This window comes from Dromaius novaehollandiae, chromosome 1 (assembly GCF_036370855.1).
Source record: "Dromaius novaehollandiae isolate bDroNov1 chromosome 1, bDroNov1.hap1, whole genome shotgun sequence".
In the NCBI taxonomy this organism is placed as follows: domain Eukaryota; kingdom Metazoa; phylum Chordata; class Aves; order Casuariiformes; family Dromaiidae; genus Dromaius; species Dromaius novaehollandiae.
In genome coordinates, this window is record NC_088098.1 from 68301010 (window position 1) to 68327892 (window position 26883).

Consider the following 26883-nt stretch of genomic DNA (forward strand, 5'->3'; position numbering starts at 1 on the left):
TACAGCTGCGTGGTTTGCAGAGCTGGCCAGTGTTCCTCTCTAGGAATGGGAAGCCAGTGCTCCATGTACTGTTACTTGGCTGGCCTTTGAAAAGCTGATGACATCTTATCACTGAGCTGTGGAATTGGGTAAAACCTGTTCAAAGTAGGATCTGACCAGCAGGCTTTCAAAAGGCCAGCCAAGTGTCTCTTTTCAGTGCACTGCACTGCTAGCTGGCTCTTTAGTCATTTGTCTGAAGCCTTCAGATATCTCTTGAGACCTGCTGGATAAACAAGGTTGTATCAGAAAAAAGAGGTTTGTAAACCAGACACTGTTAAGTGTTTACAGTAGAGGTGTGACATGAAATACAACCAGATCAAAACTTCCACTGTTCTAAATCATACAGTTTTAGAGGACATAAAGCATAATATTAGTTTAGCAATCTCAATATTAGTAAGCCATGTCACAAAACTCATTACAAGCAGTTTAACACAGATAGCTTTTCTAATGCTTATACAGCCTGAGAGAGAAACAGTCCTTGTCAAGTCAAGGTTAATATAAATTGATTATATGTATTGCTTAAAATCTAACCTTTTGACAGATATGACATGCATTATCTTGAAAATACAAAGGCGATTCAAGTGAAAAAAATGTGGCTTTGACATTTTCAATCATCATAGCATTTGAAAGTTGATACAAGACCATTCTATTCATATGTGGTTTATTTACTAAAATCAAATGAAATTAATGCTAATAAAAATCCTACAAGAACATTATTATTGTTGTTATTACTGCTTTTGTTAGATTTGATTTTGGTATTGTAATGATAATGTATTTTCATAAATTATTTTTATTATACTAATGTCTGAAATTACATATGGGATCAGAGACCTACTCTGAAAAGCTTATTTTCATTCTGAATAGCTGAGCTGAAAAAAAGGCAAGCAAAGATACAGTCATAAAATCTTACATTGTTGATGCAAGACTCTTGTCATTCAATATGATAAGGTAGGGGTTTGTATAGCATGATCCCTGGGGTGAGATCACAGATCTGTTGTACTGTGCACAGTACAAAAATGGAGGAGGTGCTGCATTCCTGGGATCCAAAAAGGGCCAGATTTTTAAAAGGAATTTAGACACTGGAAAATGCAAATAAGTACTTTTAGAACTTTTTAATACATTTTTGTAAAAAATAGACATAAAAAGGAGTAGGCTATGAAACAGAATGTCAGCAAATTATTAGAAGAAAAAGACCAGAATCGAGCAGTAAATAATCTTCTGGATATTACACCTTTCTCTTCTCCTTCCCATAAAACCTCTTAGAAGGTGTCAATATTCTTTTGTAAAGTAGTGTTAGAAATATTTTCAGCAAATTTATTGCAAGAGCAGTAAAACTTATGAATATTCTTTTTTTCAGGTTTCCCCAGTTGTGGCATTTACCTTTTACAGATCTTGAACATAAAAGAGTGAAGGATTTGAATCTCTATCTGAAGCAATTATTAAGTGGATCCAGGAAACTGGCTAATGTGAGCACTTCCAGTATTTGTTTTTGGTAACGGTAGCTTATATTACTTTTAGTGGTATTGTATCAAAAGAATCAGGAAGCTTTCCACATCCTCATTTAAAAAAAATAAATGACATAAGTGACACTTCTTATATAGCCATTTTGAGATAGAGCCATCGTAGCATTCATCACAGTTTAAGACAAAAACCGGTTTAAGACAAAGAAAGACGAGAATGACTGAAAAATAGTTTATTAGAACTGGCAGAGTATTTTTCAAAATAACTTCTCTTCCTTTGCTGTCATGCAAAAGTGGTGATTTACTGAATTTTTGACAGTAAAGAGTTCATTCTGAAGAATGTAATGTCTAAAAAAGGAGCAAGTTCTGAAATATGGGAAAGTCTGTTTTTGACAGTTCTTAAATGAAAAGTTCCATTGTTTCAGCCCAGAATTACTCTTTGCGTCAAAATTTAAGTTAACATGTAGAAAAAATATTTTGCAAGCATAAGACCATAAGTGTTTCAGTATGATCGGAACGATACATCATGTCCATTCAAACTGCTGTTTTCTCATTTTTAATTCTTTATTGTTTTCTGAGATTTGATGTTTTCCTCCTGTTTCAAAGTGGAAAGTTGCAATAGTAACAGGAATTGACTCTTCGTTGTCTGGGTCAGCACATAGCCTATGCCCTGTGATGGCCATAAAAGCAGGGGCCCTGGGCATCTGGCAGGTCCCACGCGTCCTCCCAGGGTTTTAATTAATACTGCTGCATCAGTCCAGAGGTGGAACAGGAAATTACTGATGTGACACCAGGGTCTGAGAGAGAGAAGTGTCTTGCAGTGACTGATTGTCAGGAAAGCTGTCTGGCAGGCGGGAGGCAAAAGTGATCGCATTAGATTCGAAGCTTACATATATCCTAGTAAACTAAAGGGAGCCAGGGCCATAGGACTGCCTGGGGCTAGTTTAGTTTAGTAGCGTTGACCTTTGTCTGAGGAGGCCAAGAGGAGGGTACGACAGCATTTTTTTTCTTTAAAATTTGAAACATCTTGCAGGATGGGAAAAAATGTTTCCTGCCTAACTGTATAACTTACCCAGTAGTGATTACATAATCAAGGCTAAAGGGGAAATTATCTGTGTGTAAAACAAACAAGCCTGTTGTTGTTGTTGTTGTTGTTGTTGTTGTTGTTGTTGTTGTTGTTGTTGTTGTTGTTGTTGTTGTTGTTGTTAAAAATTCTGTATCCTGAGTTGAAATGGAGAAGATTTCCAAAGACAGATAATATTTGTGTCAAAGAGTTACACTTAGTTTAACACGGAGAACTGACTTGGCTGCTTGGCTCCCTTGACTGATTTTGCCAAATAAACTGCACAGGTTAAGGTTAATTGCTGTGTAGTTTCTATGTCACTGAAGTTAGGGTCACAAATTTGTTTTACAGTAGCACCTTTTGGTCACAGCTGAGAAAAACTGATATAAGTCAGTGACCTAGAAATGAAGAGCTCTGTATCTTCAGCTGTGCTCTGGGCTGCTGTAAGGTACATGAATTTTCAATTTGGGCCAAGCACTGCTGTGCAGAAGCAAAGTCTACGGTTGAAAAATTAGACTGCTTAAAGCCCCGGGATGTTATAAATGCACTTTTCAGTCTCACACAGATGCTCTCCTCTCCTTCCTGCTCAGTGGTCTATAAATGGCCTAATAATCAGCTGGAACGCACTAGCTCCTAATGGGCTTACTAATTCATTTCCTCCTCCCTTCACGATCCTGCAGTGCGCGCCAGTCGAGTCGGGTACGTTCTCCAGCTGGGTTGCTGCTGGGACATGGGGACATGACCAGGAATAGGGACTTCGGAGGGGGCTGGGAGCAGATCTGTTCAGAGACATATGCTGGTGTGGCTCTAAGTAGTCCAGTGGGGCTCGTGTAGACATGCTGGACTGTCCGATTACGTGCTGTTCAGTTACTGAAAACAGTTCCAGTCTAGTAGAGACCGCACCGGTGAACCAGGAGGAGAAGAAAACAACTTTGTTTTCTAAGGAGTGTATAGCAAACAGGAGTGTATAGCTAACGCTGTGCTGGACTTGGAGGGCATGATAATATTTGGGGTAATGAGCAGATTGTTTTCCCCTACAGAGTGCTATTGTAGTCTTCTTGCTAATCACCACGTATCTAACCAGTAATTCTTGGTGATAACCTTTAAAATTATTGGCACTCCATAAACAGTGAATCACGATTTTTACTTCAATGTACCTCTCCTGCTGGGAGATGTGAGAAATTTAGAAAATACTGACATATTCTGACCCACTTAGAACAAGGAGACCAGCCAGTGGGTAATTTCCTTTGTATTCCTAGTGGAAGGTCTCTTTTTTACTTTTCCTTTTAGCATGATTCTTTTTTAAAGTGTCATGGTGTCTGCTTGGTTTTACTGTGAGCAGAAAGTCAAGATAGCAGGCTTTCTTGATAAAAATAAATACAATTATTCTTGTCTCTCTTCATGCCTTGGACAACTTTCCAGTCAAATTTGTCCTTTTTCTGAAACTGCTAGGGAGCCTGGTCTAAACCTTTTAGTGAGATATCTGTTCTTGAGCATTACCAAGCTGTCATTCCTATGAAATAGTAAAACTATGTAGTAATAAATAATTAATTCAGAAATTTGTGAAGAAATCTTGTAAGAGCAGACGCCTGTGGAACAGGGTTCCCTGGTCTTTCTTGGCACAATCATTTCTCTCTGCTGAATTGTGTTTCAGTTGGGTGGTACGCTGGGGCATGGTCTGAGATTGTACTAAGTCAAAAAAAGAAGAGTTTTTATTTCATGATTAAATACCCTTGCTACCACTGTAAACACATTACCCTGATTGAGTAGACATGATTGACCACCTTTTATTTCTCTGAAAAGTTCAGTCCAGCTCTCACAAGACCAACTGGAAACTTGGTTCTACCAATTAAGTAATTAAAAATCCTAGAAATTAAAAAAAAAATCAGATTACATACGAACTTACATCCTTCCTGAGTCATGCCTTAAATGCATGCTTTTCAGTCCAGACTAAGTTCTGATTATGAAAATTATGTTATGATTAAGAGTAGGTCAGAATGTCACTGACATTCTGCTAAATGGTTTGAACGAAGGAGAAGAGGTGGAAAATAGCTGCCATCTCATTTGTACTGTAGCTTGAATAAGAATTAAATGTTTCTTTGAACCCTTCTTTAAAGAATAGAAACTTCAAAGCATCCTTTTCTATCGCTGAATTTCAGTATCAGATCCAATAAACACAGAAACACGAGGTGATGGAGGTATTTGCTGTGGGGCTAGTTTAAGACTAAACGTGTGCTTATGCCCACCCCTATTCAAAGCAGTTTTTAAGCCTGTGGTTTACTTTAAGCACAAGCCTCATTCATTGACTTCCTCTCAGACGTGTTGAAGAGCTGCCTCGTATAGGAGTGCTTTTTCTAAATCCAGGTTAATACTCAGTTATAAATAACTACAGTCAGGCGATACGCTTAAACAAAAAGCTATTTTCATTACATCGATCACTAAAATGCAAAGCTGATAAATAATGCCAAATGAATTTTCTTTTGTAATGTACTGCAGCCAGCAAGTATATGCCTCAGAGCAGGAATTAAATTAGATGTTTAGCAAATACTGATGCACCTTCATTTTCATATTGAATCACTTAGGACAGAATCAAGAAAGAGGTATCAGCATCTTTTTTAGCTTCATTCTACTCCCATCAAATCAGTGGTAAAATATGTGAGAAAAATAAGAATATTTAGTTTTGCACCAGCTGCACCACTGCTGACTGGTTGATTGGTTAGCTGCATGTGTAGGATTGTCTGGGTCTTCTAGATCAGGGTATACCTGGCAACATATTTGACAGTGTTTGGACTCCTGGAGTTTCACTTCATTAGATGGCAGAATAACCATCTAGCACATAGGTGAAGCATCAAGAGACAATAAATTGAAGGTTGGAAATACGGAGAAGGACAAAATTATACATTATCACACTATAAATCAAATCTACGACAAAAGGCAGCTGCTGCCAGCTACTTTTTTTTTTTTTTCTATTTCACTCTTAACTCCGAGTGATGGGCTGAATAGAGATTGCAGTCCAAACCCCATAACATATCATGTAAATTAGGGCTGCCCTAGTGGCTTGTCATTTTAATACTGTATTATAGGGTTGCACGCTCCCTGGGGACACAAAAGCAAGGTAAGGCTCCATTAATTGAGTCAGCTCTTGACCCTGGCGCCAAGCAGCAGCATTTTAGCTATTGACAAAGCTGAATTTTTTCTTGCTTATCTTGAAAGGACAAGTTGCACCTGGCTTGGGCATTACAAATAAAAAATTAGAAATACAAAATTGAATATAAGGAAATGTTTCGTGTAGCAAGCCTGTGTATTTGGTACGATCAGCCAGCTAGTAACTCTCAGAGGATAACTCCCCCATTTCTCATCATTTAAATGAAGTGGCATTTAATTTGTGGATACTGTTGTTGATAGCATAGCTCAAAGACATTCGATGTACATGCTGATCTTGCAAAAATACATAGCCTTAAATAAACATACATTATTTGTCCCACATCTTGCAGATAGATCGGTTTTGTGTGCAAGTGTGGTGGGCTGGGATTTTGGGGACAGCGGGGGGTGGGTGGGTGGGAAGGGGTTGGTTGGCAAAAGTCATAAAAAGCACAGGTGCACAGTAGGCTAACGAGTAGAAAGAAATGCAGTATACTGGGTTTTGCCTCTATACAAATTTTCTTTTTAAGTATGCAAATTATCATTCTAAAAACTTTGGGGCCAAAGATAAACCTAATGCAAGCAGATAAGCAAACACTGACAGTATATCAGAATGGATATATGCCATAAACAGCTTTATGATCACTTATAGGCAAAGTCTCTTACACCATGGCTGTGTGAAAAAGCTTTAAAGTGGATGTAAATGGAAATGATTATAAATTACATACACTCATTTTCAAACGTACAATGAAAACCAAGCCCGCAGCCTTGTTCTAGAGTGACTAATGTTTTACACTATAAAAGTAATCAAGTTTGATATCGGGCTTCCCATATTTCATTTGTATTTTATTCACTGGAGCTACGCTGGATTTACAGCGATCAGAAAATAGCTCCAGCAGTCCCCATATGGAGTTATTTAACATTGTGAACATAAAGTGCACCTGAGGTGTGTGGGTCCCTTAAACACTGACCGCTCATGTACTCCTGCAGGCAGATGTCAAACAGAGCCAAAATGGGGAGGGTTCAAAGTCTTCTCTTTTCCCTCGTCCTTTCCTGAAAATATAAAAGCTGCAGCAAGGTCAGCTTTTTCTGATTTATTTCTTTCCTGCTGCTTCCCCATCCTGTTAAAGTATAACTGGCGCATGGGTGTTCTCTGACTCCAAACGTACTCTAACACAGTTGAAAAGTTGGCTGAAGGTGCAGGAGAGTCTGTTCTTTGTAACAAAATTAAATCTGGCTGGAAACCTCTCCGTGTTTCGCTAGCAGCAGAGTGCTTTTCTAGTTGGGCTGTAATGGAGCGCGCTAGGGAAATTCTGCTGTGCTACAGTAGTGCAGGGCTGTGTACCAGCTCCCCTGAGGCCAGTGAAATTGCATAATTCAGTTGTATCCTAGTGTAAATGAGGACAGAATTTGTCCCTTTTGAGTTTAATGGCTGAATAAAGATCATGATTTCTAAACAGAGCAACACTGATGTACCCGTACGTACATACATGGGTGCTCCCCAACAGTTTTTGACTGATCTGGAAGAATATCAAAAATTACATTTTGAAGATTATTTTCTTATCAGGTAAGAATAGTTAGACATGTAATAGGAGGCTTTCCGAAAAATCCCAATACAGATAGTGTCTTAGGGAATTTAATTTCTATTTGCTGAGTTGAAGGTAATAATTCTGAGGGAGAAAGGGTACATGGGTGTTTGTGGTCATCTTCAGTGCCTGTCTGTCTGCCAAGATTGTCACAGAGTCTCCCTAACCTACAGGTGCATGTGTTTGTAGTAGTAACTGCTTATTTAGAAGCAGAGTGTATTCACCAGAATAATTTGCCAAACACTTTTGATCATGCATACACTTAAGGCTCTGATATGTCTGCTTCCATTTCGCAATATGAATAGATGCATGCTTAACTCTAAGCATATGCTTCAGCCCTGTTGACTGGAGTCCAGTTGATTGAAGTCTCATTGGCTTCAACAGGATTTAGGAATCAACTGCAAGTTCGGTTTGTGCTTTGGTGGCCTGCTGATCAAGGATGACCTTAAGAATGTATTTGCTTTGCTGAAGGAAATCTAACTGATGCTGTCTTGCAGTAGGCAGGCTTACTCAGCTCAGGGAGCAGTTGCTGTCTTGTGAGTAGCAGGGTGCAAAGTGCCTACTGCCGCAAACATGTAGGAGATCAACTCCATGGCACTTTGCTCTGGATAAATGGCAAAATCTGTCCCTGTAACCTGACCTGTTGAGTTATTTTTTTCCTTTCCATTTGCCATCATTAGCCTTGTTGCTTCCCCACATGCTTCAATATCTGACTGAGTACAGTAGACACAGGGAATGCTTTGAAATACGCCCTGTGGCACCAGCAGTGTGTATGCTTATCATGTTCATGCCTGATGTAAAATTTTGCACCAATTCCACTTGTGTTTTTAAACTGTCATTTTTTCAGAGTGCTATTTCCTTTAGGAATGAGAATTTGGAACGATCACCTGAAATAATTCTCCCATCTCCTATTTACTAACCTTTCTGTTCACTATTGAAAGAGTGAGCAGAGAGGAAGCAGAACACCGAGCTGCTCAGTACAGAATTTTTTATTTCTCTTTCAAGTCAGTTAGTGTATCCTTCCTTCCACTTCCTGCCTACTTCTCTCAAGATCTTTGAACTCAAAGGGCTACTTAAGTTTCTTTGCTTATTTTCATGCTGTCAAGTAAAGGCCAAGCTGCCAAAAATACACTCTTTCAACCCTTGAGATTCCCTACACTTGGGACTTGTGCTGAAGGAGCAAACGCAGATCCACAGAGAATAACCCTGTTATTTAAAGCTGCCACAGCCTGAAGCAGGTGTATGGGCTTTCCCCTATAAGCTAGACTCGTGAGATGAGAGAATAATTGATAATGCTCAGAATGGGCAGCTGTATACACAGCTAATAGCTTAATTATTTGTCATTTAGTTGAAAGAAAATAAGCTTTTTGGTTGATTTTTTCTGTTTTTTTCCTAAGAAAATATCAGTGTGGGAGGAAAAATTGCAAACAGTAGAATGAATAATAAAAGGCAACTGCTAAAATGAATCCAAATTGCTGAATCTTATCTCCCTGTTGAACATATGCATCTTGTTCTTCTGTCTAACCCAGATGTTAGCTGTGCACTAGCTGCATTTGTCACTAACCTCTTCCATTTCGAGTTTTTTTTTTTTTCTTGCACAAATCATGCCACATCTTGTCAAACTGAAACAAGACAAATGCTACATGAAGTACATCCTGTTGATAAGAGACACATTATTTTCCATGGCCTGGAAAAAAACAATGGTGACAGTTTAATGTTAGAATCTGAAAAGTCTCTTCTTCAGCCCATTCGTTACAGTGTCAGTCCAAGTAACATCAATATGAATGTAGCAATTCTAACTGTGCTAAAAAAAATGGGCATTCTGAAAGACAGCTTTATGAAAAAGCTATTAAAATGCAGTTATGGTCCACCTTTGATTCAGAATCATGAGAGTTCATTTCAGAATTCACATTTTTATTGCCTTGCACAATACCCAGAACTGAGGGTCGGGTTTATTGTTTTAATTTTCTAAAGCTGGATGTAACTGCTTGTTATGTATGTTCACTAGAGCAGTACAGGTCACTACATAAAAATAAAAATTATAGTGCAGTGCACAAGGTGGAAGACTCCTTAAGCAGGGTGGGGAAATATGATCATCCCTTTCATTCTCCATTGCTCTCCGGTAGGAGTTAACTGTGTGGACCTGTTCAGTGGGAGTGTTGATTAAGCCCCCATGAGTGGTATGTGCGACATCTAAGCATAAGGGAGGCTACAGGTTAGGTCAGATGCCAGGAGCTGGTCCTGTGCCAAGGACGAAATTCATGCTGACTACACAGTAGAGGTGTTCTCCTGCATTTGTTTCACTGTAAAAGTAGATGCTTCTGCTAACATTTATGTTGAGATGCCATAGATCAAGTAAGACTGAGAAAATATAGCCCACTTGGCACATTGGTATTTGAAAGTATGTTGATAGAAAGGAGCCAAGTAGGCAGCAGTGGAGCCTCCCTGAGCCAGTAATAAGGGGCAGCACTGTCCACCCAGTGCCTATGTAGAAGTCATTTCCTTCAGATGTGGTTAGGGCCTTGATTTTATCCCAAAGTAGCATAACAGCAGTAAGGGCTTCCTGCCCATGATTGGAGGGGAAAGGCTTCCCATTATTGCTAATTCTAATATATACATCAGAAGCCTACCAGCAATCTGCTCTGAATTAATTAATTTAAGGAACACAGCACAACATATGATATTCCCTGAAGTATTTTTGTTTTCTTTCAGAATGAGCTTGTACTCAGCTTCTTCCTGAATTGGTCCAAAAATACGTTGGCAGAAGAATCATCATCTGTGATCTTAGGTATGTGGTTTACTAATCTTATTTGTTTTCAAAGCAGGAGTTCTTTAATATAGTAATGCAAAGGTGAGTCTGAAGTGTTTAGCATGGCTTTTTTTGTGGCTATATAGGTAGCCAACAAATAATTCCTAGCTTCTCAAGATCTGTGAAAATGTTTTAGTAATGTGACCTGCAGATTTATTTCATTTTGGCGTATTCTCCTCACCCTTACTTCATTTCTTTTTGAATAAACATACCTACATGCAAAGTAAGTGTTTATTTGCACAAACTGTGACAGCTTTCTTGTTTAACAAAACAAAATCTTCAGGGAAGAATCTAGAGCAAAGGATTTGAGTTGTGACAAAGCACAATGTGTATTTGGACAAGCAAAGAAAATTAGAGATGACTTCTAAAAAAGTAATTTTCACAGTGAACAGAGCAGGTAAATAACAGACCATTATGTTAATACCCAGGCATACATTATTAATGATAGTTGTAATTCATTTCTCACTAAATCAGATTCTGTATTAATCTCCTTACCTATGTAGATGCTTAACCCATTTCCCTCTTCTATCCAGCACCTAATTTAATCTAATCTCTGGCATTACAGCATTAAGCAACAAAGTGTAAGCCATATGATGTAAACCATGAATATTTTATTGTCCTCCACTGCACTGAAGATCGTCTTCAGCAGTCAGTTTTTAGGCAAAACAAAATCTCATGAAGAAGCCTGCAGCTGCACTCTGCATTGAAACACTTCAGCCAATTGTTATGTGTTGCAACTGATAAGAAGTTTCCAAGATCACCAGCTATCCACATTTCGGAATGGAGTGCAAGTGTCTCAGCATATTTTGTTTGGATGTCCATTATGTTAATATCTCCTCTCTGCAGACAGGCTTTGCTGTCTGTTTTGCTGGGACTGTTTTGTTTAATCCATCAGAACAAAGTAAATCCCACTCTGGCTTCTCAGGCTTTGGAAGGTTCCACCTGCGTGGAGTTCATTGGATTAGGGTATGCCTTATCATATTACATTCATCATGGCAATTGGAAATCGCTAATGGTTGCGCGAACCTATACAAAGGAAGGAGCAGATACTGCAAAGATGGCCTAGGTGTTAGGAAGATACGAAGCTAAATTTTGTCACAAAAAATCCAAACCAGGGTTCAAACGCAACCTGTAGCCTGGATCCATGGGCTGCCTCTCTCTATAGACTATTTAACCAAAGATTTAGGCATGTGAGAGTGAGCTGAGGCTTAAAGAAATTTAAGCCCCACATCCTGAGAGGGATTTTGGCACTTCAGTAGGATTTAGGTGCATAAGAATTACAGAGAACGGGGGTGTAAATAGCTCATGCAAAAGCATGAATCGAGCCTGTAATAAAGTTGAGAATTAAGTCACAGTCTCATAACTCTTGGAGTGCTGTTCCTAGCCAATACAAATGGAAGGGTGAGCCCTGCATTTTGTAGTCAACGGTGTCACAATCAGAGAAGAAAATAAAGAAATAAAGGTGAGAATGTATTTACTGAGTGCTTAATGAAAGCTACGTGACAGATAACCCAACCTGCTCGTTCACTGTGAAGTTACTGGTCCTGTTAAATGAAGGTCACAGACTGGTCAGGGGAGATGAATGTGTCTCTGGCCTCAGGCAGTATGGTTATAGAGAGGTTTTTTCCTGCTCAGGAGCGCTGCCTTTTGAAGTTTGGACACATTGTTTCTAGACTCAGCATATAACCTTTGCCTGACAGAAAAAAAAAAACTCCCTTTGGCCTAGAAAATTCATTATTAACAGAGTACCTGTAGCGTACAAGAGTCCAGTCAGTTTACACTCTGTAAAAACAGAGAACAAGAATGTTGCCTGAGTTGCTTTTGCTTTGACACCACTTCTGGGCAGTGAGGCGGGGAGCGTACCTGGTCCACAGCGAACTGCAGTGAACTGTGGAAATATGTGAGCTCAGCTGTAAATGAGCTAGCTTAGGTGTGAGAAGACCACCCATGCATGTGCTAATTACCATCTTGAATTTTTTTAAGTCAGTCTATGCATAGCCCTTTTTTGCTGGAGTTAGACTCCTGTATCCCATATCCTCCTCCACCCATATGTGAGCCAGCTCACATATCTGTACATTGTATGACGTCCTCCACCATGCTAAGATCCAGCCGGTGAGAAGGAGAAGACATGAGTCTGGCTAAGGCAGGAGGTGGATGATCATGCCTAGCCATGAGGTAGCAAGCGAGGAGTGGCTGGGAAGAGCACAATGCCTTGGCTCTGGAGGGTCTTATTTGCTGAGAGTGCCCTGAAAAGCTCCTGATTTGAAAGTAAGCTCTTTAGAAATGTCATAGTCCGAAGCTGGGGCAGGAAATAAGTTCATTGAGTAGGCAGGGGAGAGGCAATTACTGTGAAGCAAATACACCCTTCACCCACAAATTTCATTGTTTTATGAGCTTATAAGGGCCTTCATTTTTGTCTGGTTTAAAGAATAACTCAGGTTTAATATGGCTTTAATATGGGCTGTACCTTTCCATGAGCATAGAGATTTCTCCCTCAGCCTTTACACAATCAAACCATCTGTCTCTTAGTTAGGATCAACATAAAATAAAGCCAATGCCCAGTACAAGCAGGTTATGAATTTTGCTCAAGACAGCATCTTTCTCTTACACTGTTTTAATTTACAAATGTTGTAGGTAATTACACTTACTAAAGTAAAATAAAAATTAAAATGTATGAATTTGTACTGCGCTCCTAGCAATGAAGAGATTAAAAATCAGTGCTAAATTTACTTTGACATGAATACTGATTCAGTATTCCCAGTAGGGTGAATTCTGAATTATACTGAATATCGTCAGCATTTCATTATACCAAGCTCACCACAAGGGAAGGAGGATACATCAGGAATGATTTCACAGACAGCATTTTATAAAGGCCCTTAAAAACAAGCAAAAAAAATCCATCAAAATCATTTTGATATCAATCTATGTAGTTTATTTTTCTGCTCTCAATGTTATATCCCCTGAAAGTATTAATATTTCAGACTGCTCTGTCAAAGTTATGCAGTCATGAAGTCTGCTGTTTTTTAGAACAGTGCACAACGTAGGTCAAGTTCTGGCATGTTTGACTACTGCTCAGTTCGTTTTAGTGGGCTTCTGTCCATTTAGTGCAGTAGAGGAGCTGACTCTGTGTCTTTCTAAAGCAAAATTCAAGCTTCCCGAAAAGAAAAATGTGCAGTACACCTCTCCATGCAGAATCCCAGTCCTCTTGAATAGTCCCTAGGGAAAGTAGGCTATTTTTCTCATGTTACATAGTATTTCTGTCTACTGCAGTTGCTCATTCTCAATGTAAAGCTTTGGCCACGAGTTGCATTTCTGCTTCACTTGCATTTAGTGTTTTGCTGGCCATCAGTACTTAATGTTGGCTTACAGGACTAAAGCGATGAGAGGGTGTAATGCAGTAATGTACCTACAGCTGCGCATCTGAAGTTGAATACATTGGAGGCTTATAATTCCCTTCCAAGCTGTAGTTAAAGCAAGCAGCCAGTCAGCTTACATTGTTCCTGGGAAACAAATCAGGTTCCAATACCCTTTTGATGCCAGGTGTCAAAACAGGCCGTCACCAAGAAGAAAGTTGTGAGACAAATCTAAGGGTGTAGGAGAGGGAGTAATACTTACCGCCCTCGTGGTAGTGCTGTGATGCTTATTTAATTAGCATTTGAACATTGCTTTGTAGTCCATATGTGAAATGCAGCATATCAGTAAAATACAGTTTCCCTGCAGAAGATTTGGTCAATTTTCTGTGCAGCAGCTATTGCACAGTTTAAATTTCTCATACATTGTGCAAAACATAATGCGGAGCTTGTTTTAAAATGAAAACATTGCACAAAATACAGAATAAATGGCTGGTAGTTCCCAAACATGCTATAGAAGACCATCTAGATAAAGAAAGGAACCATACATTTGACGACTCTGAAGATCATACCACTTTAGGTAGAAATTAATTTGAACACAAATTTCCTTAATTTTGTCTTCCAAAAAAAAAGAAATGGATCCACAGTTGTCTAGTGTATATGTTCCTTGATGAAAGAGATGGTAAACTGTCACAACATTTGAGTTTGTCTGCAATATGTATTGGCAGCTGACTTTCATCTTCACTCAGGAGTTGAGGGATACACACATACAAGTCATAATGAAAAATGCTGTGAACGTCGTGTCAGCTATGGGCAGTTGAACTCCAGCGCCCTCATTTGATGTTTGACAGCTTTTCCATTGACACCAGTGTGTGAACAATGAATCCCTGGCAGGGAAGTCTTGCTTCAGCTGAAGTCAATGAGGCTTTAACCTGTGTTTATAACAGAGCAGCATTTGGCCCTTGCCTACAATGGAGGGCAAATAGAGCATGACAGTTCTTAAAAATGCAGGGCCTGAGCTCAAGTCCATCTGCCCAAGCTGGATAGACTGGAAATAATTATTGTGTGTGTATTTTATTGTCATTTGAAGCTAAAATCACCTAGGCTTCAAAGGGACTATGATTTAGCACTGAATGTGGGAAAACCTAAAATATGATCTAACAGCTGAGTGTAGATGACAGAAACTGTCTTTTATTATGAAACATAAGTGACAGAAGTTTCTCCCATGTGTATCAGACTCCTTGCCTTTGGTTCCTTTTTCCTTTTTCTACGTTTAATTTTTTTATTTTGTTGGTTAGTGCTCAACTTATTACAAAGCAAAAGTAAATATTTTAGTAATAGCCATGCTCATAATGTCTTTTTCAGGCTTCACTTTGAATACTCAATTAGAAGTGCATTTTCCCCTCCCATGCTTTTCATTATTTTCAACTTGATTAAAAGCTTATTTGCATTTGTTTCTTGGAAATGAAAATGCCAATTCCCATAGAAAAATTCCTCCACTGGATATAACCATTCATACTATAAAACTTAAAGAGAAAAAACAGTGGTAGTACTGGTAGGAAAGAAAAGGCATAATGCTCAACTGAATACAAATGATGCAATTTAGTCTCTGAGATCTGCTGCTCTTTCTAAGCTGCTCGGGATGACCCACTGCAATTCACAGTATTAACAAAGCCCCTCAAGAGAATTGTGCCCTTATGTTCGAGCACGACTCCCTTGCATTATACTGTGTTTCATGCTCTAGGTACCTTTCCTATTGCAACTTAAAGGAAAAGTCCCACATGTTTTTAACAAAATGGTAAAATTATGGCTTTGAATGAGGGAAAAAAAATTTTTTCTTTTCTAATCCCCCCCCCCCCAAAAAAAACTAACATTTTCTGGTTCATGGAATTTTCATCCTCTATCATCCCCTATCCCTCCCTGTCCCTATTTGCATACAACAAGCAATGAAATAAGGTATTGTCTAGCTAAGCGATTTGTCAAAGTTCATAAAGGACCATGATGAATGAAGAACTGCACCTGAGTCTTCCAAGTTCTAGCTTAGTGATTTCATCATAAGATTTCAATTCTCCAGGAGTCTGTTTCAGGCCCTTCTCTAATTAGGATGTGATTAAAAATGAAATTTTGTAGTCTCTAAAGGAAAGAAATTGGAGATGGATTCATATTCTAAAATTCCATTTCAAACACCAAATTCTCAGGAGTGTTTGTATCCAGACTGCTTGGAAAATTTGTATTATGGCAATTATATCTACACACTGGGTTATTTTTTGTTCATCTGAATACCTTTCCTTATGAAAAATGGCAATTGCACCAGCTCTCTGGGTGTCCGTAGTACATTACACCACTGTAATTCTATCTGCTTAGCAGTTATTTTAGCCTCTGTTCACTCAAGAGTTTATGCTTTTGGTTTCTTTGGAAAAATATAGCCAACGTGGCTTATTCTTTATGACTTCCCCTCTGCTGCCTCCTCTGCTGAGTAACAGAGGTAAAGCTGAGGAGAGGGAGTTTGATGTCTCTTTCTTACAACCTTGGCTGTAGCAGCTCTGGTGCGCACATGGAAAAGAGAGAACAAAAATGAGTGCGCAGATGTCTGCTAAGACTGAAAAGAAGATGTGAAAATCCTGTCCACACTGATGATGCTATTTAGGATAAACAGTCCTGATTCTCCCCCCGAAAACTAGTATTGCGAGTGCATAATCCTAGTGTGTGATGATAGTTCTTTAATTCTCATCATCCTTCTTTGTTCCTTCCTCTTTTAAAAAGATATGTTTCTATTTAAAAAATTGGTTACTAGTATATCATTTTGTCTCGTGTCCTTGCCTCGTCCCATGGTGGGTTTAAGGCGGTGTGTCAGGGCGGCAGATTCTAAGGCATGTGCAGGGGAGCAGCACTTTTCTGTTTGAAGTCTTAAGGTCAGCTACTTTTCTATAGTGAGGTAAGTAAAGCAGAACTCAGTTCATGCAAACTCACTATTTTGTCATAAGGTTACCAGGATTAAATTCTTATTTTCCACAGTAATGTAAATATATATTATTGGATGTAATATGGCTTCCATCTAAATAAATGAAATTCTGTTCACATAAGAAAAATAGCGCTAGTCTAGCCAGGCAATGCCTGTCCTGTCTTCGATGATCACATTGTGGGGAGAACTGTGGACCCTAGACCAAATGGTGCAAAATGGTTCATGCCCACCCTGCTCAGGGTTAACACTGCAAAATAAGAAGGTCAGGTAGATATGGAGAGGAGGTTACTGTGCTGCCTGTTACTTGGTACATCATGGTAAAAAACATCTGTGTATTTTCTCCACTGTCTCCATGAGGCAGGTAAGTCACATTACCTACTCGACTTCAAGGACGCACCTTTTTGGCAGTGAAGACCGCTGGCTCAATGCCTGCAGCAGAAAGAAGGAAAAGGATATGCTTAGTCATTTCTTCCATATTATGAGCTTGGTCCTTCTTGCTTGGAAACTCAAGAATGTTTGTCACTGACTTCAGCGGGAACACAGTCAGACTCTGTAAATATATTTTAGTAGGAAATCTGTGAAAGCAATTGGCTGCATGAAAACAAGCCTGGAATAGAGACAAATACAGAATGAGGAAGAGAGAATTTATATATGTTATATATAGATATTGTTATTGTAAATCTATGATTGTTTTTGGAATCTGTCTGCAAACCTTTATGTGATTTTTTTCGTTCTGTTGGGAACTGCAAAAAAAAAAAAAAATCCAACATTTTTAGCTAGACAAGCATTGCAACACCAGTGGTTAGTGCTATCAATGGTTGCAAAAAATCCCCAATTATTCATAACTTAAGCATAAATTTACCACTGAAATTCTGATTGATGTCAATTAGAAAACCTAAAACCTCACTATCAATGAATAAACAAGCAAGAAAATGAGCACTGCATGTCAAACCATTTCTTTAATGTTTGTATCATACTTGTTATCAATGTTTTCTAATTTCATCCCTGATTTAAGCACGTAATCATCTGTTTATATATTAGTTCATGTATATAGTAGTATTTTAGATATGTATTTCCACTGATCTGTTCACTAAAAAATCAACCTGTTCGGCCTATTTTAGGTCCTCAATCAACTGATCGTAAGCCTGGAGTGCAATTAGTCATATCCTATGAGGGCACCCAACTAATAATAATGTTGAAACACATGAGGAACATTGTAAGTATTTTTATCATAATCTATCAGTGGTAAACCTCTGCTTTTGCAGAGTACTGTGAAAACATTAATCCTCAAACACCTTTTCTGGGATAAGTAATTTTAACTCAAAATTATGGTGATGCTTTCCTGTCATCATTAACACTTTCTTTCTTCCTTTGATCTTCAGCACGGTTGTAGGTGTGGGAGAGGTGAGGAAACTGTTTTGGCTTAATGGCTGGCAATGAGCTTTTCCAGGTCTTATACAAAACTAGCTTTGATGACTGTTTTGACCCTTTCAGCTGGCATATTTTGACAACAGTCAGACATAAGGTGTCATGGCACCAGTATGACTTTTTGTGGGATGTCAGCGTGGGGTTATGACAGTTGATCGATTATCCATACGCTTCCCTCGAGTCAGATGTAACTGGTGTATCAACAGGGAAGAACTTGGCAGACAGAATCGTGGTGTATTTTAAGAAGCTATGTCACTTGGTATGATGATGCTCAGCTTTGTAACACGCTGTCTTTCACGAGGCTGAATGGTAAATGCTGGAACCAGACTATGAGAGGAGGAAGCTGGCAGAGCTCCCGCAACACAAGGCAGGTGAAATTGGCTTGGTGAAAATATCTTAAGAGATATAGCTGGTGCTGTGTGCGTCCTCTCAGCTGAGGCAGCATGTCTGCTATTTCATAATGAGTTCAGCTGCCTAGATCTGCTCTTGAATTCCCAGTTGCTGAAGTCTCAAGTGATGGCTGTGGCTTAGAGATCCTTCACTATCTTTCCTTGGCTAGGAAATTAAAACACTTCCTAACTGATGCAGGTTCTTAATGTATACATTTATGTCTCCTGCATCTCAGGCTGGATTACAATCACTTTCCCTAAATGGGGCCAAAGTGAGGAATGTATGTGAGCACCAGTCAGTAATAAAATGAGACTGACTGTTTAATTAGGTGTATGAGTCACATGAGGCTTCTGTAGCTCCAGCTGTTCTCTGTTGGCCACTTTGGCTTCTGCTTTGCAATTCAAGCATATTCATTTTGGTCTATACCATCCAATAACATTTGGGTCCTCTGAGACTTGCCTTTTGTTTCCTATGTGCCACCTTGATAGGTGAGATCAGCCTCTCCTGACAGGTCCAGCTTAGAGGAACCTCCAGCTGGCACGACATTCTTCCATGCTACACAGATGGAGCCTATAATATTTTACTTTCGGGATGCAGTATAAGGCCCTCTTTATTTTTTCTATTGTGCTTTCTTAAACCTGAATGACTTTGATAAACTTCCGGTAAAGTTATGGCTGGAGGGAGGAGTGTATTTAAATGGTACAAACAAATTGTGGTTTTCCAAGAGTTATTGTGAGTTCAGGCAGGTGATGTGCAGATGTGTGGGAACAGAACAACAGCTGTTGAAAGCAATTTTGCTCCTTGTTTCCATCATTTTAGGCATATAGGCTCCTGACTTTGTTCTTTAACTTAGAAAGTTCCAGCCATTTTAATTAAATAAAAACAAATTACAGCATAGATAATGCTGGATAGCAAAATTTAAATCTGGAGTTCAGTTCCTTAAGGAAAGGGACAATACAACTTTAAGTTATTATCTAGCATTTGAAAGTAGATGCCTTACAGTCAAATCCAATATAGTCGAATTTTAGTGAGATTGCAGAGACAAGCTACAGGTCTGATTCAGTAAGACTAACAGTAATTCATGACTTGAAAGTAAGGTCACTGTTTAAGCAGCCTGACTTTAGTAGTCACGTTTTTAAATCCTGGGCTTGTGTATCCTTCCTTTCGTCTGTCCATCTGTCCACAGTCATCTGGTCTGAATTATAAAATAGCTCTGCTTTGGGGCACTATGATACTGGACTACCTGCAGACTAGTAACCTATAAAAGAAAGGTTCTTTCTCACATTAGTAATCTTTTCAGCTTTCCAGTCCCATAGATCAATATCTCTATTGCGCTCTCTTTTCTTTTCCTTTTTTTTTTTTTTTTTTTTTTTTGATCTGAACAGGAATTTGAATGTGTGCCAAGATCATATCTTATTCAAGACATGTTAAAGCTATTTCAGGTATATGCAGTCTTTTGCAGAGTCTCACTAATTATATTTTAGTGGTTCATCTGTGCAGAGATTACTTTGCCATCTTGTTTAATTTCATAATTCATCATAAATAATTTTTGTTCCTCTAAACTTCCCCATTTAGTTTATCTCTTTATAGAGATTTTATGGTGTGTTCAGATGCAAAAATAATTGTAGTGGGCCAAATTAATCCCAAATGTAGGCTCACTGAACTGACAGCAGTTGTGATGGAGAATGACTCTGATCCATTTAAATAATTTTTATTTATTGTCTGTATGGCGGTGGTTCTAGGGATTTTAATAAGAGATCTAGATACCACTGTGCCAATCTTATATTAATATGTGATGCACAAGATAATCCTTAAGGAGCTGGTGCTGTTTATAGCCATTGTCAAGTGTCATATAGATTCTTTAAAGGAAGGAGTTGAAAAAGTGCAACTCAATAGCTTTGCAAGTTTTTTCATGAAGTTACTCCCATTTATGTGGGATGTCATAGAAGAGAATGCTCTCACACTTGAGAGAGAGTTGGTCTGGTGCAGACCTGCCAGAGGACTGTCTCATGTGGGTGCATGCATGAACTCCACAGTGCAGGCGCTTTTGATCTGATTCATACATCCACATGTGCCAGATTTGCTGCATATGTACAAATTGGTTATTCCTAGATCTGCTTCAGAATGTCCTCTCCCTAACCACAGCAACATTTCAGTCATGTGTTAGGAAAGCCAGTCCTGCTGAAGAAAACTCTATTAAAAATACTTCAAAGAACAACAACAGAGTAGAACAGCCTTATAAATTTGGGAACTGGAAAGGACCATTAATCTAATCTAACCTCCTGTATAACACAAACTATATTTTCTCACTGAGAAAATACTTGCATCTGGACCAGGAATGCAAGCACTGAGACTATCTGAATGGAGAGATGTAAAACTGGTTGTAAATATTTGTCTACACTTAAAGACTGGACATACAGCAAAGAGGAATTCCGTTAAATAGATATTTGAGTAACTAACAGTATTGTGAAGTCTCATGATTTTCCTCAGACTTTTATAGTTTTATGTGAATCCTGAGATTCTGTAAGTCAGGTGACTCACATCAGACTCTCGGCTTCTGGTGATGATTTGAAAGGCATCGCCATGGTTTCTGAGAAAAGCTTTAATCCAGTTTTCAAAGATGCAAAAGCCATGATGCTAGTAAAATGCAATTTTCTAAACATGTATATTACGTAATTTTAAGTCGGTCTCTTGGGGCATTACAGCGCTCAAATACAGACAGTACAATACTGTGCACTGTATGTATAGGCAGTGGAGGCAATATTGTCTTAATCAAGCGAAGCTGGAAGGCTGGAAGCAAGCCAAAATGAGCCTTGGCATAGTGATGAAAACTAGAGAGGTTATATGGAGAGACTGGGAGCTTTCGCCTGAGTCTGGGGAGGATGTGGCAGCAGGAGGGGCTGGAGCAAAGGGTTGTTTTTCTTACACAAACACAGCAGTGCAGTACCTAATGAAGCGCACTAAGTGGTCTTAGGAGAAAGAGATAGGATGCAGGGCGAGGTTTGTTTTGGCATTGGGAAGGCCTTGTCAGCTAAGAGCAAGAACAATCCAGCTGTGGCGGCACAACACAGAAAAATGGCATCAGACCGGAACGGGAGAAGAGGCAGAGGCAGAAAGCAAGCCTGAGGGACTACCTGAAAGCCATAGGCTCCTAGATCTGTGTAGAAATTGTGTAATGGGATTTATGAACACTGAAAGACATGTAGACTTTGAACTTGAAATGCGCAAGTCCACTGCCTTTTGTCCAACACAGAGAATGCAGGAATTCCAGATCAGAGCAGATTTTACATAGAGAGGACTGTGGGCTAGCTTGGTACTGGGTAGCCAGCAACAGCCAGGCTAAACACTGCTGCACTGCTGCGTTCTCTTGTCTAATCAAAAAGGGACAAGAGGCAGAGGAAACAGCCATTTTTGATTATCAGAAAAAGTTTGGTTAATATATTTTCTGCTGCTTCGCAAAGAACCAGAAGGGAATAGTGGTTCAGCGCTGGCACAGCAGAAGTGTGTTTTGTCTGGCAAAATCATTGCCATGACTTCAGGCATGCCCTGTTTTTCTAGATAAGCAGCTAAACTTTTCAATCCTTGCTGCTAAGCATTCTTGCCCATTACTTCTTGTGGACAGAATAACTCCTCAGGGCGAGTGGGGAGCAGAAACAAAGCCAACTTGTCCCTGAACCTCATGCCAATAAATATTGCTAAAATTCAGGAAAGCATATGTGGGCGATGAATTCAGAACCAATTTTGCAAGGGGAAAATATGCTGGAAGAAAAATAAACTCCTACAGTACTTTCCAAAACTACATCCAGCCTTCCTCTTAAAAAAGCTCTGAAGCTGTCATGAACCGCTCCTGATGATTAATGATTCTAGGGTAGCTGATATGTGGGTGACAAATTAGTAATCAGCTTTAGGCTTACACAGACGTCCAGCCTCTTTTCCACTTCGTGTCCTACACCATCCGAGTACAAATTGCTTCCAAAGCATTTGTGAAACGTGATAGGTGAAGGGCTTTGGGAAGAAAGGTGAGAGCCAAGCTTTCCCTAAGCCAAGGGGATGAAATGTATTTCCAAGCCTGCAGGTGCAGGGCAGCAGGGAAGTTCCCAAGAGCATTACAGGTAAATGCTTCCCCTGCCTTTGCTGGGCTTTGGCTTTAGCTTGAACTGGGAAGGAGGGAGGGCTTGCTTGTTGCTTTGGAGTTGGTTCCCATCTTTTTTCTCAGTGGCCCGCTGATGTTTATGCTTTAAGAATTGCTATTATATACAGATCTAAATGGAAAATGTGTTACCTGCCAGCAACGCTGTGCCCAGCAGTTACATAAAGGGCCACATTAGACCCTTTGAGAATATTATGACTGTATCCTGCTTTGCCACGAGGGATAGGGAAGAAGTTCCATGGCTAGGTGAAGCCTGGCAAATTGTCCACAGATGGAAAGCAATGGGAAGAAATCTCTCTGAGCTGAACAAAAGTTATTCAGATAGATAAGTGTCAGTGACAGAATTAAATCAGCAGTTTGGCTGATGGAGAAGGTAAGACATTCAGATGATATTCTCTCTAGACTGCTATTGAAAAGAATAAAAAGCCACAAAAAGAAAGCTCTTGAGCTAACTTTAGTGTATGAAGAGATTGGATTGAATTTCACATTTGTGGTTAGAAAATGCTTTTACTTTAAAAATGAATGTAAATTAGCTTAGATAGACATGTTCTCTTTGAAACGTAAAATTAGCTGAACACCTATAAACAAAAGGTACCGTTACTCAGCAGTAGTTTAAATTGGGAAGAGAAGATGTCTACTCTCGTGGCACAGGGATGGATTCTAGCACATTTGTCATTAAAGATGTTTGACAAATACATTGTACCAGTAGTTGTGTTATTATTCTGTGTTAAACCCTTTAATCTATCACAGTTACAGTACTGCCTCAGCTCTAAATTCCAGCTGCTAATTTTTAAATAAGTAATTCCCTGCATAGTTGATCTGTGTCGAAGAAAGAAATCAGCAAGTTCTGTTTAATAATGTGAGTGATCTGGGAGATAAAGGTGAACAAAAATTAAACTTGCCATTGGTTGCAAATGAGGAAAACTTTAAAAATAATAGTGAAGACAGGGCAAGATCGAGAAAATAAAAACGATTTGCAGAACACTACAGCCTGCCTGGACAAATGAAATCTATTCCCTCAGGGAGATATAGATCTATATCATGTAGCAATGTCAGGAAAAAACAAACAAACGGTGAGGTGTGAGACCGTTATGAGAGAGGGCAATGAGAAAGGCCAGATCCTGATGTCAGGATGCAGAAAGGAAGTAGTTCATCTTTGTCAGGCTTTGATGCTACAATATTTGTCTCAGGAAGATACTTAAAAACTAGAATACAGGTTCAAAGAACAGTTCCCAGTAGGGTTACTTGGGACTGATTGATTCTTGAGGAGTGATTTATTGTTACTATAATTTAAATTAGTTAAGAACTGACTAACAAGGGCACAAGTCGATTGTGCAAATATTTAAGGAAGGAGACAGCAAGGTTCAAGAGGAATTATTTAGGACACTAAATGGGAGCATAACTAGAAATAATGAGATGTAATTAAGAAGCAGAAATTGCATGCACCATATAATGAAATGCTTGCTTACAGAGGGAGGTAGCAAGTTGTGGAATAATCTAGAGAAAAGTGGAGGAAGCTCTGTAGAGTTTGAGACATTAGAAGTAGTCTGGACCAGGCACACAAAAGCCTTTTGAAATAACTGATTAAGAAAATGAGAAGACAAATACTGTAAGATGAAGACAGAGAGAACACCATCACTGTTTCTTCATGTAGTTTTATATTCACTTGCTCTCTGTGCCTAGAAAAGGAGAGAAGAGGATAAGTATGTGACCAAAAGACAGTATTTCCTGTTAGTTCAGAAACAGCAGTAAATGCACACAAGGCTATATCATTACTTGCTGGACCTAAGTACTAGTGCTCCTTGCCTGCTACTGCCAATGGTCAGCAAAAGATATGAGCCTCTTCTACCTGACGGTTTATGGTCATGTGGTTGTACAGACTCTTCCCCATTTCGCTTGGGTCTATCCTAATACACAGCTCTTTTTTGACCATTGAGACAAGAAACCACTCTTTTTAACCTAGGTATCAACCGTATATTGGTTCTTTTCTTGATCTTTCTGCAAGTGTTCAATTCTGATTTCAGAGCTTTATAGACATAAAGGCTTGGAAGGGAAACTCTTGTAACCAGCTGGGTATCACAGAGCAATGCTTAAACTGAGGTAACTAAAATGAACAGGGTTCGATGGGCTTTCCTCTCAAATGACTGAAGCAGATCAGAAGCATTTTACACATTTCTTAGGGAGCCCTGAATCTTTTGGAATCAAATCTGTTTGCAGGGGTCCATCTTTCTCCTTACAAGGAAAAACTGTTTGTTAAATATTTAGCATTGTTACAAGCTTTAAAAGATCCCACTGCATGTGTGTGTGTATATGCCTTGGCCTAATCGGAGTTGGATTCAGTTTGAAATTAAGACACCTACACACATGATGTGGTGGGATTCAGTTGCCTGATCAGGGTTATTTTAGAAACCATGAAGTATCTTGTTTGACTTCCAACTACCATTCCTGGTGCCGGTCTCCCTGAAGCCTATGTCATATTTCTGTCTCCATACACACACCTTTTGGCCTCTCAGGTGACATGAGGCACCTGTATTTAAGCAACTGAATTCTGCTCCCATTACAATCAGTGGAGATTTAAGGCCCAATTCAGTTTCCTACCACTGAAGATGACCATGGAGACCAGGTCCCATCTGTCCTTAATTAAAGAGATCTGCTTAGACTTCAGCAGGAACTTGCATACCTAGCTCACATATACTCAGTGATATGTCAACACATTGACATTTTTGCCCAGAACTATGATGTCTTTATTGCAAGGCCTTATCGGTGTAGGGCTGTCCTTCTCTCTCAGTGATTGGGTTTTTTCCCATTTGACAACCAGGAGGTTTTGGACAGTGTTGGTCTGATGACACACCCATTGTTTAGAGCTTTTGTCACTCAGGACAGTGCTAGACACTGTTTGTGCTGGCATGGCTCTCCCCATTAGGGGTGCAGCATACGGTCTTCCAATAATAGCTAGACTGCACCAGTCCATCTCCCTACTACTCTACTACAAACAAAACTGAACCAGCAAACCTGCACTTTTTGGCCAAAATACCTTATTTCACTTGGGAGAGAGAAGGCTGGAATAAACCACAGTTACAAAGCAGTTTTTCTTGAATAAACAGCACCTACACTAGGCAGTTTGCCTATTTGATGCCCTGACAAACTGCATGTAGAACAGACAGGTTAACGAGGATGTCAAAGGTATTGAACTGCACAGAGTGCACAAGCTATATTTGGAGATTCAAAGCAATAACAATGACAGAGCACCCTTGCATTTTTATCACAGTAAATGACAAAGCCATCTGGAGGCTTGCTCCATTGCCACCACTGACATTGCTGGTTTTCTGAAAGATAGAAAATGCCTCCCAGAACTTGCCTGAAACAACACATATGTTGTTCAGAAACATCTATTTTTATTTCCCTGAATTCAATTGGGATCAGCTTCATTTCTTTTTTTTTGTTGCTCTGACAGTGACCTCTGTCACAGTGCGTCTTCTCTGTTTATCTACATACCTGTATGTGTGCATGAGATGAAAATAGGAATGAAGTTGCTAACAGAGAAGAGGGGAAGAAACATGGGATCCAAAAATATGATAAGAAAAAACTTCTCTTGGAGAATAGCAGTTAGATATTTTCCAGTTTTAGGTGAAAAAGAACAGACATTTATGAAAAAATACCTCATTTGTGCAATCACTTTTGGCCAATTGCTTTTTGTTTTGTCTTGTCGATAGCATGCAGCGCACAGTGCACCATAGCAAGATAGTTGATTATCTTTCCTGTAATTATTATTTAATTACTGCAAAGATGATTCTGGTTTGCATTTTCTTTCAAGTAATTTGAAAATGTTTTGTGGCAGAAAAATAAAAAGCTCAGTGGCAGAGTCGAGTAGAGGAGGTGTTTAGTGCTTTGGGATAAGTGGATCTCAGAGGAAAAAGAAGGAAGGCTCTTCAGGCCCATATTATGATTTACGAAGAGAGCAACCTCTCTCTCATTCACACAGCTATGTCAAGGTTTATATATCTTATTAACCTGTTCCTTGAAGAGACCTCTTGCTTGGGAATGTCATTGTTTTAGTGCTGATTATTTTCTCAAATCTCTAAACTTTGAATTAGCCCAAAGAATGTTATCTTTTCTAAGGCAGAGGCTGTATTTGTTAATTAAACTGCAGCTTACAAAGGCAGGGTTTAGCCTTTTTCTGCTACAGTACATAGGGACTAGACTATGTCACTCAGAGAAAGTGAATTACGTATGCATCAGTACTGATGGCTCTTCCACATTTCTTACAAGCTTTAATTCAGTCGAGAGGCAGCTACTAGTTTGTGCAGGTTACTGGGGTGCGAGACTGATTGATGGATTTTTTTTCTAATCTTCCTTTTCTGGATAATATTCAAATTTGTCTCACGTCTACATTTAATATATAAATATTTTGCTTTGGAGTTGTGATTTTTTTTCTAGCCATTTAATATAATAATAGGTTTCTTAAACCTGTAAGGACAACTTAATATTAAATATTAAGGAATATT

General features: G+C 39.2%; 1 protein-coding gene across 3 annotated transcripts in view; it reads left to right on the plus strand.

Moving 5' to 3' along the window:
- PIK3C2G (phosphatidylinositol-4-phosphate 3-kinase catalytic subunit type 2 gamma) overlaps nucleotides 1-26883 on the plus strand; it is a 216761-nt gene that overhangs the window by 175301 nt on the left and 14577 nt on the right. For all 3 annotated transcript variants that reach the window (XM_064515654.1, XM_064515657.1, XM_026107827.2), the window contains 3 exons: nucleotides 1397-1505; nucleotides 10002-10077; nucleotides 17532-17626. In XM_064515654.1, the coding sequence (XP_064371724.1) occupies nucleotides 1397-1505; nucleotides 10002-10077; nucleotides 17532-17626 (280 nt within the window). The remainder of the gene's footprint in view (nucleotides 1-1396; nucleotides 1506-10001; nucleotides 10078-17531; nucleotides 17627-26883) is intronic.